This window comes from Myotis myotis, unplaced genomic scaffold, assembly GCF_014108235.1.
Source record: "Myotis myotis isolate mMyoMyo1 unplaced genomic scaffold, mMyoMyo1.p scaffold_m19_p_13, whole genome shotgun sequence".
In the NCBI taxonomy this organism is placed as follows: Eukaryota; Metazoa; Chordata; class Mammalia; order Chiroptera; family Vespertilionidae; genus Myotis; species Myotis myotis.
In genome coordinates this window covers 38,688,634-38,703,903 of record NW_023416317.1, presented here as the reverse complement: position 1 = coordinate 38,703,903, position 15,270 = coordinate 38,688,634, and the positions used below count along the sequence as shown (strand labels likewise).

The 15,270-nt window shown below is 45.1% G+C and overlaps 1 protein-coding gene across 4 annotated transcripts in view; it reads left to right on the top strand.

Moving 5' to 3' along the window:
* The first annotated feature begins 1,717 nt into the window (after window positions 1-1,717).
* The window catches only part of ZNF385D (zinc finger protein 385D), a 283,059-nt gene continuing 269,506 nt past the window's right edge, over window positions 1,718-15,270 (top strand). For 2 of the 4 annotated variants that reach the window (XM_036332742.1, XM_036332741.1), the window contains exon 1: window positions 2,404-2,946. In XM_036332742.1, coding sequence (XP_036188635.1) covers window positions 2,883-2,946 — 64 coding nt within the window. In that variant the 5' untranslated portion in view covers window positions 2,404-2,882. Of the gene's footprint in view, window positions 2,042-2,403; window positions 2,947-15,270 lie in introns of those variants that run through there. The other 2 variants (XM_036332740.1, XM_036332739.1) reach the window with 2 other exon arrangements.

The following is a 15,270-nucleotide window of genomic DNA, read 5'->3' as shown; positions in this document are numbered from 1 at the left end:
CCCAAGGATATTTTTTCCATTGATTTTTTTAGACAAAGTGCGAAGGGAGTGGGGGGCGGGGAACGAGAGAGAGAGAGAGAGAGAGAGAGAGAGAGAGAGAGAGATTGATGTGAGACAGACACATTGAGATTGATCGGGCTCCCACAAGATGGGGATCAACCAGCAACCCTTCAGTGTACAGAAGGAGGCTCTAACCATTAAGTCCTCAGGCCAGGCCAAAGAGTCATATTTCTAAAAGAACCACTAGATTTATCCTAAGACTCATTGTAATATTACTGATTTATATATGATTAGCTATCCTCATTCACCAAACTCTTTATAATTCATTGTGAGAGAGGGTCTTTGTCATAGTGTTCCTTTCATAGAGAGGAACTAGGGGGTTAAGCTTTTTTGCAGGATTGTACAGCAAGCTGTTGTTATGAGCTTCAGTCCCCTGGTTCCAAACTTGTGCATGAAATCCACCAACAGATACCTAATTGTGCAAAGAAAGACCCTTTACTATTTTAATATCAAAATGTAGAAATATTTGCTAACATGGCTTATAAACAGCCATATTAAAAATATATCTACTGCTTCCTTTCATAGACTAAAGTTCTTTATCTTCAGTTCTTCATTTCATGAATTATGTAGACATTTTTAAGTTTCAATGGTCCCATCGGTAAGTTGGGTTGCATAGTGAGGAGTCCTTAGGAAACCGGGCTTGCCCTGTGAGTTTATTTTCCATGCTGAGCATTTAAGTATTAATCAGCAAGCTTTCAGGGATTTCTTTCTAATATCCTTTTCTGTGTAAGATAAGAACTTCAATTCATTAGACCATTGGAGGAGCCAGAGGCTTTGCTAAGCTTTGTCTTTCTTGACTGTTCCTTGCAAATTTAGTGGGAGAGTGTGTGTGCGCGCGCCTGTCTACATTGCACTGGCGATGAGACCACAATTTTGACACAATCTTGTTGCCTTTCAGACTCAATGTCTCTCTCCAGCTTAGGGGGGTCAAAGGTCATTTCAGCCTCAGTGTCCCTTCTACTACTTACTAAGGGAAGCAGCACATGTGAAACTGGGAGGAGACTTTTTTTTATATATCGTTTTATTTTTCTTTACATGCCTCTGTTAACCTAGCTCAGAAAAATACGCAGAAAATAAAAATAAATCTTCACCAACTACTCGCTGCTTTCTATGATCCGATCACGCCTCAGTGAGAACCTCTATTCCCCTAGCAATGGTCCCTGGAGGCTTTTACTCCACTTGGGCATTAACATCACAAACAAGAAACCCGCAAGCCCCAGGCAAAGAGCGGAAGCCCTCCTGCCTCTCCCCACTGCCTTTCCAACTTGGTGGGGGAAGGAGGGCTTCCGCTCTCTGCCTGGGGCTTGCGGGTTTCTTGTTGGGGCGAGGATGATGAAGACAGTCACGGGAGGGGAGGGATGAAAGGGTGTCTAATTACACGTTCACGGTAGACCTCCCCTTACCCACGTCCCCTCCCGCACACGGGCGACTATCCCCCCGCGTGCTCCTCCGTGGATCCAGAGACCCTTCTCGCTTTAAGAGACAGCCCCCCGCGCCCCTCACTGCGCCCCCCCTCCAGGTCTCTGGGCTCGTCCAAGCTCCCCGAGAGCCATGGTTGGTCCAGGCCGGCGATCGGAGCACCTCGCGGAGCCGCCGCGAACCGGGGGTGGGGTGTGGCGGGGTGGGGGTGGGGGGGTCTGTTTGTAGTACTCGCAGCCTTGATGTCACAGGCGCGGCAAGGACATCGCAAGGAGGAGTCGGATTACAGGCAGGATGGGCAGTGCAGCCGGCAGCCCGAGCGCACGCTCCAGCCGCAGGGGATCGTAGCCGGGGACGGGCGAAGGCTGCCTGCGAGGCGCTCAGCCCGCCGCCCGGGACGCACGCTGGGCGGGCGCTCGCCACTCTCCGCTCCGGGGACGCCTCGGCCGCATGTAGCATGAAAGGGCTCCGCTCCGCCAGTCAGCCTTGGGTGCGAGCTGATGCTGAAGACGCCGCGGTGGGCTTCCAGCTGTCCGATTAATGAGAAACATAATGTATTTTGGTGAGTGCTAACTCTGAGGCTGGAATTCTGGGGGCGACCAGCGCTTCATCGGTGCAGATAAGCCCTTTATTTATTTATTTATTTTTTTAAAAAAACCTTTAAACCGCAAGAATCTGTTACATCCAACCTCCCTCCGATTGGCACCCGGGGGACCAGGCTGTTGGTGCAGCCTTCGAAGCTTCCTTTGTGCTGTGGTTGGGGCTCTTGGTCCTGGATGAGTTTAAGTTGGGGAAGAAGAGAGACGGGGGTGGGGGTGGATAAACTTTGCCTGGATCTGCCTGCAGGAAGTTGGCTTTTTTAGTAGCTGGGTGCCGAAGGAGACCTGGTGCGCGGCGTGGGAAGCCAGGGGCTAACTTACGGGAATGTAAAAGTTCCTTTGCCAGGGATGCTGCGGAAGCTTAGCCAGTGTCAGTGTTTCCTGAAGCATTTGGGCTTTTCCTTCATTCGGAGGCAGAAAGGGAAAACAGTCTTCGGTGAGCGGTGGTTGAGCAGCTGAGAACACTCCTCCACCCCATCCCCGTTTCCCATGCAGCCAGAGCAGCCCAGCGCACCGTGCATTTTATTTTAAACCTGTAGACGTCGCGGAGCGGTTAGATACGCGTGCCGTTTCGTGGGGCGCCGCGGTGGGAGCCTCCCTTAGGTTTTCAGTGGAGCCGCCCGCATTTCCAGAAAACATGTTGAGGCTCACAGCTGGGCTCTCAGTGGAGCGCGGGGAGCAGGCGGGGAGCGGTACAATCGCACTGTAACGCTGCAACTTGCTGCCAGGGAAGGAGGCAGCACCCCTTCGCCACATAAGAAGCCACGGATTAGAACCGGATCTCCTCTCCTCCTCCCTGAAGTTATGCTTTCCCTCTGTGAGTTCCACCCGGCGTCGTCCTCTAAGGGCATCTATCTGATATTCAAAGGTTTGTGAGAGCAGCTGGGGAGGGGTTGAGAAGGATCGAAGAGGCAAATGCTCTGTGTGATTTCTCAGCGTGAAGTAGGGAGTCCAGAGTCATTTTTCAGATTAAAGAAATATTTAGATAAATGCATGTGGGGCAGTACTAGTGTCTCGGGTATTTATTTCTGTGTGTTTCTGTGTGTACTATGTGCTTTCTCTCTCTCTCTCTCTCTCTCTCTCTCTCTCTCTCTCTCTCTCTCTCTCTCTCTCTCTCCTCTCGAGCCTTTGAAACATTTGTGAAAGTGTAGAAGGGACACAAGTTGCAAAAGCTGAACGCCTTTAGTTGTCTTGACAGCAGTTTTGATGTCCCTGTAATTTGTGTCATACTAGAAAAGAGGCATTAAAATAACAAATCGATTGGAAAGAAATAATCCCGATTTCATATCCAATCTAAGCAGACTCCAGAGTTGAACAACACCCTTTGCCAGGGGTTATAGTGATGGAGGTAGTAAGCTTGTGTACTGGCGATGAATAAAATAGCAAGTGGTTATTGTTGATCATGAATATATTTTTGATACATGGAAAAGTTTGTAAAGATAACATGTCTTTTGGACAAAAGAACATGCTGGCATCTTAATGCTATTTGAGGGGTGGGGAGTAGATGGTAATTTTGCCTAAAGTTTTCAGCCTCTTGCAACAATTTATTGTGCGAGTGCGATGAGGACTTAGCATGAACTAGAGCGCTGGCATAGTGTAGAAGTATGGTCAGAGGCCCTCCGTGTTGCACTGGATGATCGTGTGGCTATTGGTGAAGTGTTCGCCGGGCTAACTCATGTTATTCACTGTCCGCTAGCCCAGCCGACTTGTGAAGCAGGGTGATTCACAGGGCAGCTAGTTTCACTGTGCAATGCAAGTTTTTAATAGTACCAATTGAAATGTGATGTCCTACTTCGAGTGAAATGATACTCTTTTAAAAGCAAGGCTAAAGTTGCCCTGTGTGTCATGAGCGTGGTTTGGTCTTACCATAATTCCGGCCTGAGATACGTTTTTTCTATTCCCGGAGGGAATCGTGTGGATTCAGGAATGCCATGGCTTTCAGGTTACGCTAGGCAGCCCCTTGTTCAAGGTGATAGAGATCAGAGCTCTGAGAGCCCACCTGTCTCTAATGAAATGCGGGGTGCAAGAGCGAGGACAAGAGGCATTGAGCAATGCGACCCAGGCATGTGAAGATTCCATAGCACTCAAATGTTTGCAAATCCCTAGGACGGTGCTGACATGTACATATGCGTGTGTGTGTTTATGTGTATATTTATGTGTGTGCCCAACATCTTAGCTATTTCAGGTCATTTGTCAGAAGCATGCCTTTACTTTGCCTATTACTGTCCCTTCATTTTTGAAGTGCAAATGATTTACCAAGTCAGGGAGAACAGGGACAAAGGGGAACCGGACTGCATTCTTGAGCTTTTCTGGTGATTGGTGGGGATGGGGTAGAGGTGTCAGAATTCTTTTATCTGTGTCCTGAGCAGGGAGTGAGGAAGATCATGATGATGCTGTAACATGGGGCGAATTGATTTTCAGGCGGGATATTTACTTCCCTTATAAATAACCTAGTTTGTTATTGTTGCACAACCCCCACCCCAATGTTACTATAGAATCATTGCCTGAGCAGACTGCCTCAGCTTCTCTGCCTCTGTTATATGCCTCCTTACCCTCAGGGACTGGGCAGCTGGGCTCTGTCCTTAGTCAGGTGGAGTCAGTTGTTTTATGCAAGTTGGTAGAATATTTCCAGTTCTCGAGAACAGCTCGCGTTTGGAGTGTGCTGTCTCAGACTTACATGACTAATGGACTCTTTTAATGGCTTAAGCCTCTCTCTTATCTCCGACTGAGATTTCAGTGCAGTGTTTTCAATAATTGTTCATTCGCACTTACTGCGCAGTGATTTAAGAGTTTGCTGTTCAGTCACCCTGGATACCTTTGTTACTTATTCTATCGATCTTGCTTTGCATTCATTACTTAGAGTTAAGAGTCAGGTTCACATGGGAGACAGAAGCAAGGAAAATCCCAGTCAGCAACCTGATTGGGATTTACTGTAAATGCAAGGGAGAATAATAAATGCTTATGAAGGTACCCTCTCCACCCCCATAAATATTTTACCCAGTTAAAAATTACATGTGCCAAGGATGAAGAGCCATTAAAAATGCATCGAGAAATAAAAGCAAGGCAGTTGGGAGATTTTACCCCAGATTAAGGAAGAGCAGCCATGGGTGATTGTCAGTACAACAGACCGGAGCCGCCGGATTACAGCTTGGTTAAAAGGAGTGTGGAGGTATGAAGGGCAGGCTCCTTGCTTGAGTGCACCCCGGTTATGTATCTCAGAGTCTGGCAGAAGCTTGTAACCGTGTCCTGTCTCCAGCTCTAAGCACCGTATGTCTGAGTCATCTCCCCCTTTCCATCTGGCCCAACACATTTCTCCACTGTTGGTGCTGTGAGTCCTTACCACTGGTCATATCCACCTCACAAATTGCCCATGGTTGGCCAGAGAGGTGCCATGTCAAAACCCTCTGCCATCAGGAGAGAAAATGGAAGGCTGATTGCACTGAGGAAATCTATGTGGCTGAAAACTAGGGTGTTATCAGACCCCAAGTGAACCCCACGAAGAAACGAGAAAAGAAAAGATACTCCTTCAACAAGTGCAGGGGAACTGGGAGACAGACGTTAGCGCTCACTCTAAATGCTACTATTCATGGCATCATAAGTAAAGCTGGAGAAAGGGGCGAGCAACATTTAGAAAGTGTGACTGAGCTCTTCAAGTTCAGCTCGGTGTTAATTGTGGACCAGCCGCCTGCCTGGAAACGCCCAAGAAAAATAGGAAAAAATACTCAGTGGTGTGCCTATCATCACAAGAAATGCGTAATTGGGGAAGCTTTTAATACAACAGCTAGAACAGATTTAGTAGGAAAATTCTGGACCAGAAACCTATTCCCCTGCCTATAATAAACACGGTTGTACATTGTCATCAGAAGGACTTCTGTTTGTCCCTGGGATGTGTAGAACATTCTTAACTCAGCATTTGCACTTTGGGTTTTGGCTAGCCCATCAAGTTTCACCTCTAAAACAGTGTGTTGGGAAAACAGTGAAGTGGCAAGGTTATGAGGAAGGAAATGAGCAGAAACCAGCAGGCAGCAGAAAAAAAACACACAAACATTCCTCTTTTTTGGTGTTTTCAGTGGAAACATTTAACTTGTCCTAATTAGTTTGTACTTAGTGACCTGTTATGGGGAATTAGGCCCACTAGAGTCTTCTAAACACTCCCGAGGTGTTTCTGTCTTCCCACGGTTCCCAGGGACAGAATAATTCAGGAAGAAATTTGTTAGTCCAGGTTTCCCCTTTTTAAAGTTTGAAGTCATTACCATTATGTTTTATGAATGTAAAAAACGTGCAGTAAATTACTACACATCTGGGGTGCAGAATGTGACAGGTGAATACTGTTGGAAAGGATTATATGCAGGAACCTGAAATCTACAAGAGTTAAAAAATAATAAATATTTTCCCGTCAAGACTGTTCTCTATTAAATTCATATGTTCTTATTTTAAAGAACCAAATTCTATATTTGATCAGTATGCCAGTAATATGGATTCCCTATTCATTTACACCCTTAAGTTTTGAGCTAAAATTTACCTTTTTTTTTTTTTTTTTAAGAACCTTCTTAGTTGCTGTAATTATATGGAAATGAGATGGGTTTATTTAAGGGATAAGTTCCAAAATTCATGAGATAATGACAACTTGCAAAGTTACCCTTTTGTGGGTGGTATAATTGTTCCAGAAAAACAAATGAAAAATTTAAATTAGTGGTTTCTGACTTCCATTCCAGAAGATGTGGTCACAGCTGCTTTTGACTGAAACCTTCCTTGATAAGGCAAGATAGATGTGTTGGCTTATGAGTGTGTGTTTAACTGTGGGTTGTTGAATAGCACCGTGTTATATAAGTACTCAAATATTATTCCTCATTTCCATCTTTTGTGTATTCCTAAATCTGTTCATATCATTTGAAAGATAAAACATAAAGTATTGATTTAATGAGATGGAAATTAAACTATTTTTTTTTTTTTAGCAGAGCTGGCTTTTAAGTTTAACAACCATTACATACATTAGAGGTTTTTAAAGTCAAGTCATAAGGATAATTTTGAAGGCTTTTCCTGCTTAACAAAGAGTGATGTTTGTATACGAAGGAACCTATTTCTATTTGACCTTAAGACAGAATAAGATGTTTCCATTTGTATTACACTATGAAAAACATGTCAAAAAAACAAGAAAGGTCATAGTCGCTGCCCTCTCTCTCTCTCTCTCTTTAAAGCAACCATTACATCTCATTTCCCACAAAGATTAGTTTTGCAACAGAATTTCACACATGATTGGTGGCATTAAGAGAAAATACAGCATAAGAAGTGGCTAGAAATATCAAAGCTTAAAGTGGTTGAGATGACGCTTGAACCAAATTGCTAGGGTTGAAAATAGGAAGACGCTTTGCTCTGTCACAGCGTTAAAATCCTTATGAAGCAGCTGGAAGTCGGCCTTCCTTGAACGTGAACTCCAGGTTTGCACAGCCTTGAAAATTGAGGGTATTGCCATGAGACTCTCTGGATTCCAAAACCTGAAATGCATATGATCCTCCATCAGAGCACTGAGTGGAATGCCTCGACCCCCTTCTCCTTATCAACCTTTTAGTTTTCTCTTTTTTCACCCACTTGCGGTATCACATTTCTGTCAGTGGGGAGGAGAGAGAAAAGTAACCTGGCCAAGGTCAGGAGGAAAGGCAGAGGCAGTGTCAGGATTCGTGCTGTCTGCCCCAAAGCATCCTTGTGCCTGGTGGGAGATAGGGGGTTGGTCAGCCGAGTTCTTCACTGTCTGTATCCTCAGCTCCTGGCTCGGCTCAGTGCCAGGCACAGAGGCACTTAGAAAGATGTGTTGAATGTGCAAAACGGGAAGGGTGTTGGAGATCAGACAGCCAGGGAATCCACTTCCACAGCAGATCCTTTGAGGCTGATGTTCCCTACGAAAGCTGGTGTGTGCGCGCGTTGACTAGCGAAAACCTCCTTTTACTTGAGTAACATTCGCTGCCCTTTTAAAATCTGTAAAAGTACGGACTAGACCTTAGAAGTCAGGTCTTACCATAAATGTAAGGAATCTCACCATATTTTTTCTGCTTCTGTTTACTTCTTACTTTTTTCTTCTTAGGGCTCTACCATATAAAAAGAGGGCCAAATCGTTTAGAATATTAAGACCAACGTACCAACATGTCTGAAGAATACCTAAAATCATCATATAAAATGGTAGATTATATCTCGTATCAATTCCCCTGATCACAGCTTAAGTTTTCAGTTTCACCTGGTTTCAGTGAAGTTGTCCCAGATGTTGGCATAGCCAGGAGGCTGGAGTAGGCAGGAAAACCTCCTGTGTATAAGTAGCCGAAAATGCCCAGGGAGGCCACCAGTTTCAAAGACTGCTATTTGTTAAGGCCGAAGAAAATGGAGACAATTTTGACACTATTTGCAAGGCTTTTGTAAAATTGTTCTTCACCCTTAACCTTGTTCCTATTCATGCCTATTGCTGATGGAGGGAAAGTGCTTGTGGCAGATTGCTCTGAGGATAAAAATGCAATAATAAATGTAAATGTACTTTAATAAGCATGATCGCGTACACTTTTATAGCAATGTGTATTTTTCAAAAAGGCATCAACATTCTGCGCTTTTTTTTTTTTAATGCTCAAAATGACCCATTGCAGGAGGTAGACGAAATATAATTATCACTATTTTTAGGAGAGGAATCTGAGCCTGGGATGACTGAAAGAACTTCCTCAAGGTCACAAGGCTAGTACGTGTTAAAGCCAAGACTGGGTCAGCACTTCTGGGCTTCAGTGTCTTCACTCTTTGTAGCAGAGCACAGGGGGCTATCTTATGGATGGAAGATGATCTGTAATCATGACGCCAGAAAAAATATTCTAGCTAAGAGGTCAAGAAATCTCAGACAAATGATTAGGATCTCAGATATATTTGTGTCTGACTTTGTGGCATTTTCATCGATCCGAGGTCTGAACACTTGTCATACGTTTATTTATTCTACCTTGATTTTTAAATCAAATAGTTAATTATAATCAGAAAAACCCCCCACACTAATTAGAAGGCACGAAGCTGCCTCAGGCAGGACGCAGGCTTTCTCCACTGCCTCAGTTTTTCCAAGGCAATGCCAGATATTGAGGCTTGTACTAATTATAGGTTATGCATTCCTGCTGGCTCACTATTTAATTCAATGCTTGTAAAAAAAAAAAATATTAAGTCATTTGTGCTCCAAACGCTGATATCTACAGTGGCACCGTTGCCAGTGTTTTTTCAAGATGGAGTCCCAGCCTGGTCTTTATTCCACGACTGATAAAGAGGAAAAAATGGCCTACGTTAGAATTTTAGCTGTTCCACTTACTGGCTTTGTATCTTTGGGCAAGCCACCACACTTTTTTGATATCCAGACTTTTTTTGTAAAAGGAGAATAATGATAATATGTTTCCCACAGTTCTATTTTGAGGACTAAAATATACAAGGCATATAAAAGTGCCAAGCCCCAGGAAGTACATGTTAAGCCGTCAGTAAAATTTGATTCTTTCTTGCTTTTTCACTTCCTAGCCAACCAAATATACAAATGCATAAAAGTTGAAAAAAGTAATTATTTCTGTTGGCACAACCAGAAAACAGGAACCATACCAACTAACTCACGAAGAAGGACTTTAATACAGATAATTTGCTATATGAGTGATGGAAGAGCTGAGAAGCCAGATGAGGGACAAGGATACAACCGAGATTAGCAGTAGCAAGAAGCTGGGAGCTGTAAGACAGATGAGGTGTCATCCTGGAGGCCAGGCCCAGGGCCTTGTGATGGGAGGAGTTGGAACCATGGCAGGCCTAAGACATTGAAGGATGGAGGGATTCAGCTTTATGCACGCAGAGAGGCAGAGAAATACCCTGGCTTTTCCCTTTCACCTACCCTCCAATGAACTGCTTCTGTCCCCTCACTGGTGGAACCAAGCCAATGGCAACTGACAAGGCAGCCTGGGCAGCGCATCCCATAGGAATCACCTCCCAGGCCATCTAGAGAAAGTTCAAGAAACAGATCTCAGGGCAAACTGACCAATGACCTGGAAGGAGATCTTATACCTGTTTAAGTAGCACTTTAAATGAGTCAGTGTCTCCATATAAACATCTCAATTTACTGGAGAGGGGTTCTCTTGGGGAAGATACAGCTAAGAGGAAAAGGAGTAGAGCTGAAGAGCTTTCAGCAATGCCTCGCCAGTCCTCCCAGTTCAAGTGCCTACTCTGTCACTTTCTGGTAGCTTGACATTGGACAAGTGAGTGGTTCTCTCTCAGTGTCAACTATTCGCTTTGGACAATGGGTTTAAGAGTCTGTCTGACAGTGAGGGTCTTGAGAAGTCGAAGGCAAGCTTCATAATCTGCAAAGCGCCAGAGGAAAGGGCCTTGTTATGAGGACATGAAAAACCAAGTGAATTAGAAGAGTGGATTTTGACAAAATAACAGCCATTTGGAGATAATATGTTCAGCTATGCAGCTTAGCATTCCAGCAGAGATTTCTAGTGCACCCGGGAAGGGAGGGAGCATTTGGTTACTTCCTCCAATAGCCCCTTGTGCTATGGGGTCAGATGTACCTTTGAGGCCACTTCTAATCTGTTCTTTGTCGCTATTCTATACTAAAGAAAGGGAAATTGCAGACGCAGAGGCTGTGGAGAGAAAGTGAGCTGGGCAGGAAACCCTCCACAAAGACTGTGTGGTCCATATTCCTCCTTCTGCAGCGCTCTAATGGGGATCGACACCTTGAAAGCTGCAGGAGTTTATTAATAGTTGTTTGGAAGGAGAGAGGGATTCGGTATCGATTTTTAGCCATCCTTCCTTGTGTTGCTGGACTTCTAAACAGTTCCCCCCTTCCTGTATGGAATGATTAGCATCCCTCTCAAAGCCTGCTCATGAAGCCCAGCGACAGCGCGTCACTGATGGTGCCCTTGTTTGGAGGCAAGGCTGCATTCACTCCTGGGCACCCTCACCCTGCCCTTGCACAGCATGGAGGGCACTGATTACCACCAGGTGTTTTAATTAGCTGCCCCGAGGAACGGCAGCTATAACTGAGAGGGCCATGCGGATCCTTAAGAGTTACATCTTAAGGCAACTTTATCAGTTAGCAGTTGCATTAGAAGGCAGATTCTTGTGTGTGTGAGGGGGGCAGGGGTGGGTTCCCTTTAAGAAATATGTTGTGTAAAATCCTAAACATGAACCTTCTGGTAAATTACTTATTTTTTTTTCTTTTTTGGCACTACTGCCTGGTTTTTTCCTAACTTTAACATGCGTAATCAGTAAGACAACTAGAGCGAGAAGCCCAAGGCATGGACTTTACGGATCTCTTGGATTTTTCAGAGAATTTCTCAAGTCCCGTTGGTGGAGAGCAGTCCTGGCAACCTGGAAGATGGGCAATTTAAGCACTTTACAAAGTGCATCCTGTGCCCGAGGCGTCTCAGCTTGCCTCCAGGCCACCCAGGCAGCAGGACCAGGGTTCCAACCTGGTCACTGTGAATTGGAAGCCTGTGTTCTTTCCTCCCCAACACGTGGTTTCCCCTTAGGGCAATCAGTCCATGGCATGAAGTCCGGGCCTGATTACAATCTGCTTCTGCTGCCCACCCCGGTTTCTGGAGTGGAAGTTCCTAGCCAAGGGCTCCCCTTCTCTGTACTTGGGACCCTGTATAGGGCTGGCACCAGGAGATTTATGCTACTCCAGTCGATTGAGGATCACAGTGCTATAGTTCTGGAAAAGATTTTTAGAACCTTTCTCACAATTTAATGTTGGTACAAGTCACCCGAGGATCATATTAGTATGTAGCTCTTGAGTCAGTAGGTCTCCAGTGTGGCCTGGGATTCTGCCTTTCCGACAAGCTCCCAGGTGACCTTAGCGCTGCTTGCTGACCACACGTCAAGGAGTAAGGCTTTAGAGATTGTTTAGCTGAGGTCTGTGCACCGCTTTCTGCAGATATGGGAAATTAGGTCTCAGTGTCTCCAGTGATTCTCAATCTTCTGGCCCTTTAAATACATTTCCTCATGTTGTGACCCAACCATAAAATTATTTTCGTTGCTACTTCATAACTGTAATTTTGCTTCTGTTATGAATCGGAATGTAAACATCTGATATGCAGGATGGTCTTAGGCGACCCCTGTGAAAGGGTAGTTCGACCACTGCCAAAGGTGTCGCAACCCATAGATTGAGAACCGCTGGAAACTAATTTGCTCTATCTGTAATCTGCAACATACTGAATGGTCTATGGTTAGAGTTCCGCTTAAGGTGACAAACTATTCCATTTTGCCTGATGCTGAGGGGTTTCCCAGGAGATGGGACTTTCGGTGCTGGAATGAAGGAGGCCTCATGCAGCCTGGGATGAACTGGTCACGCTAGTTCCGATGGATCAAGTTTGAATCCTAGATTCAACACTGAAGACCAAGTTCCCCGTGGAGAACTTGGGCAAGTAACTTGATTTCTTTGAGCCTCGGTTTCCCTAGCTGTGGACAGGAATAATAAATGCAACTTCCTAGGATAATTGCAAGGATTGAGTTAGAAGGCATATACAAAATATCCCACACGCTGTCACAGTGGTCATTTACACCTAAATGTTGGCAGTGGCTCTTGCCATGAATTCAGAGACCTGACTCCGCATTCTTCTCCATGATTGAAAAGAAGAAATACCCCAAAGATCAAGTATAAGTGCTCATGGATCATCTTTATGGCACCATCATCGTACAGAGAGAGTAGCTTGTAAATCACCTCCTGCCCCGAGATATGATGGGTGAACCGGGGTGAAGTCATTCTTGGTTCACTGTACGGTTTGCCTACCCTGAATATCAATACTGATGGTGTTTTGTTTGCTGTGTAGGGAAAGAAAGACCTGGCTAAGACTTAGCCACCTTGGGACATTTTGAATTGGCCCCTCGTGTTCCTGTCAGCCTTGTTTATCCATTAGCGTTTCTCCGAGCTCTGTAACAACTTATGAGGGCAGCTGAAGCTAATGACTGTGCCTTCCATCTCCCGACCTGTCATTGTGTTAACAATCGATATCCTTAAAGCAACGTCCACACAGACAAAGTAGCACTATACTGAAGCCTCTACTAAATGTCCATGGGGTGGGGGGGAACTAGAAAGACTTTTAACTCTCACACTTCCTAGCACAGAGCCTGGCACATGGACACTGGGATCGTGAACGTTTATTGAGCAGCATGCCAAGCTACGGGCATCTTTCCTTGATGAACTTCCAATAGAGACCTGAGCTTCCACTTCCTCCTGCTCAATTGGCTGGTGTTGAGTGAATGTGCTGGCTGTGCCAGGCCTTACCTAGCAGAGCCAATTCACTCACCTCCTGTCAAATGCCGTCCGCTCATCAGAGCCCTTCGTCTGCCAAATGTGTGACTTTTATGTGCGAAGCAAAGTGTTCCTTTTGTGTTTTTATTATGACTGGTAAGTAGGGCTGCTAGGAGCAGGAAATTATGCCATAGTGGGGGTGACTGGGCCTGAACGGCTGCTGACTAGCATTTTTGACAAGAAAACAAATGAACAGTGAAGCAGAAGCTACTTCTGCACTCCTTGAGCATAAAATACAATTGCAGAGAGGGCCCAACACAATTGCACTTTCCTGAATGATGTCCATTTTAGAGGCGACATTGGGAGACTTCTGTCTCTCTTCCCATCTTCTTTGCTATTGTCAGCCTGTGCCATCATTAAGCATATGAAGCCAAAGTCTCCACTTCACAGACAGGAAAATGGAGGCCCAGCGATTAGTAAAGGGATATATCTGGCTAGTACCAATACTCAAACTAAAAATTAAGCCCTAGCTGGTTTGGCGCAGTGGATAGAGCGTTGGCCTGTGAACTGAAAGGTCCCAGGTTCGATTCCAGTCAAGGGCACATGCCCGGAATGTGGGCTCGATCCCCAGTGGGGGACTTGCAAGAGGCAGCCGGTCAATGATTCTCTCTCATCATGGATGTTTCTCTCTCTCCCTCTTCCTTCCTCTCTGAAATCAATAAAAATATATTTAAAAAAATTAAAACCAAGTCTTGATGGAGTGGTGTAAATTTGGCTGAATTGCCCCCCCTGAGCCTCAGCTTCCAAATCAGTAGATTGAACTAAGGGGAACTCACCCTATCTCCCAAGGCTTGAGCAATGAGACTACAGTAAGCAGCCGAGCTGGGCCAGACCCCACATGTGTGACCTTGACTAAAGGTTCTGAAAGCCAAAGCCCAGGAGGCTGTTCTCACTGTTGAAGTAGAGCAGCGGGGTTTTGAAGCAGGCAGCACATGCAAAAGGGAACCGACCCACAAGCCAAACTCCTTTCCGCTTGCGCGCCAAGCAATCACCTGGTGGTGGGACCCGAGGCTGAGATCAGGGAAAGATTCCAGCTCCCACCCAGAAAAGCACAAGTGCAGGAGATGCTAAATCTTATTCATGGAACATGCAGCACCAACACCAGTGCCAGAGACGCTTCCAAACCCTAACTTACACGTAATGCCGATCACATTGACAGCTGACTTCCCTGTGCTGGGCCATGTGCTGGGGCCTTTCCCCGTGTGCCTGGTTTCAGGACCCGTTCTTCCACTTGGATTTCCTTTCTCACTGAGTTCTACGTGGGCACAACGTGCAATGTGCCCCATGTGGGGTGATCTTTTCTTACCTGATAATGATCACACTTCTTTTATGTCCATGGGAGAGACCATGAAATCTTTCTATACTCTCAATAGAATACTTTCTATTTTTCAAAAAGGTAATATATGTTCAATTTGAAACATCAAATATTCTACATGGGTAAACAGTGAAAACCAAACCTCCTACTTGTAAGCTAGTTCAGTTTGTTGCATTTGAGAGACTAAATTCTGTGGAAGGCAGGGGAAGCAAGTGGGGGAAATGGCTGAAGATGGACAAGCGGTGCAGACTTGCAGTTATAAAATAAATAAGTCATAGAAATATAATGTACACATGATGACTACAGTTAACACTGACATATTGTATATTTGAGAGTTGCTAAGAGAGTATTTCTTAAAAGCTCTCCTCACAAGAAAAAAAAAAATGAAACTATGTACGATGATGGATATACACTAAACTTACTGTGGTGATCATTTCTCAACATATACATATATCTAATTATTAAACTGTATACCTAAAACTTATACAGTATTATATATCAGCTAGAGGACTGGTGCACAGATTTGTGCACGGGTGGGGGGGTCCCTCAGCCTGGCCGGTGATTGGGGGCAATTGGGGCCA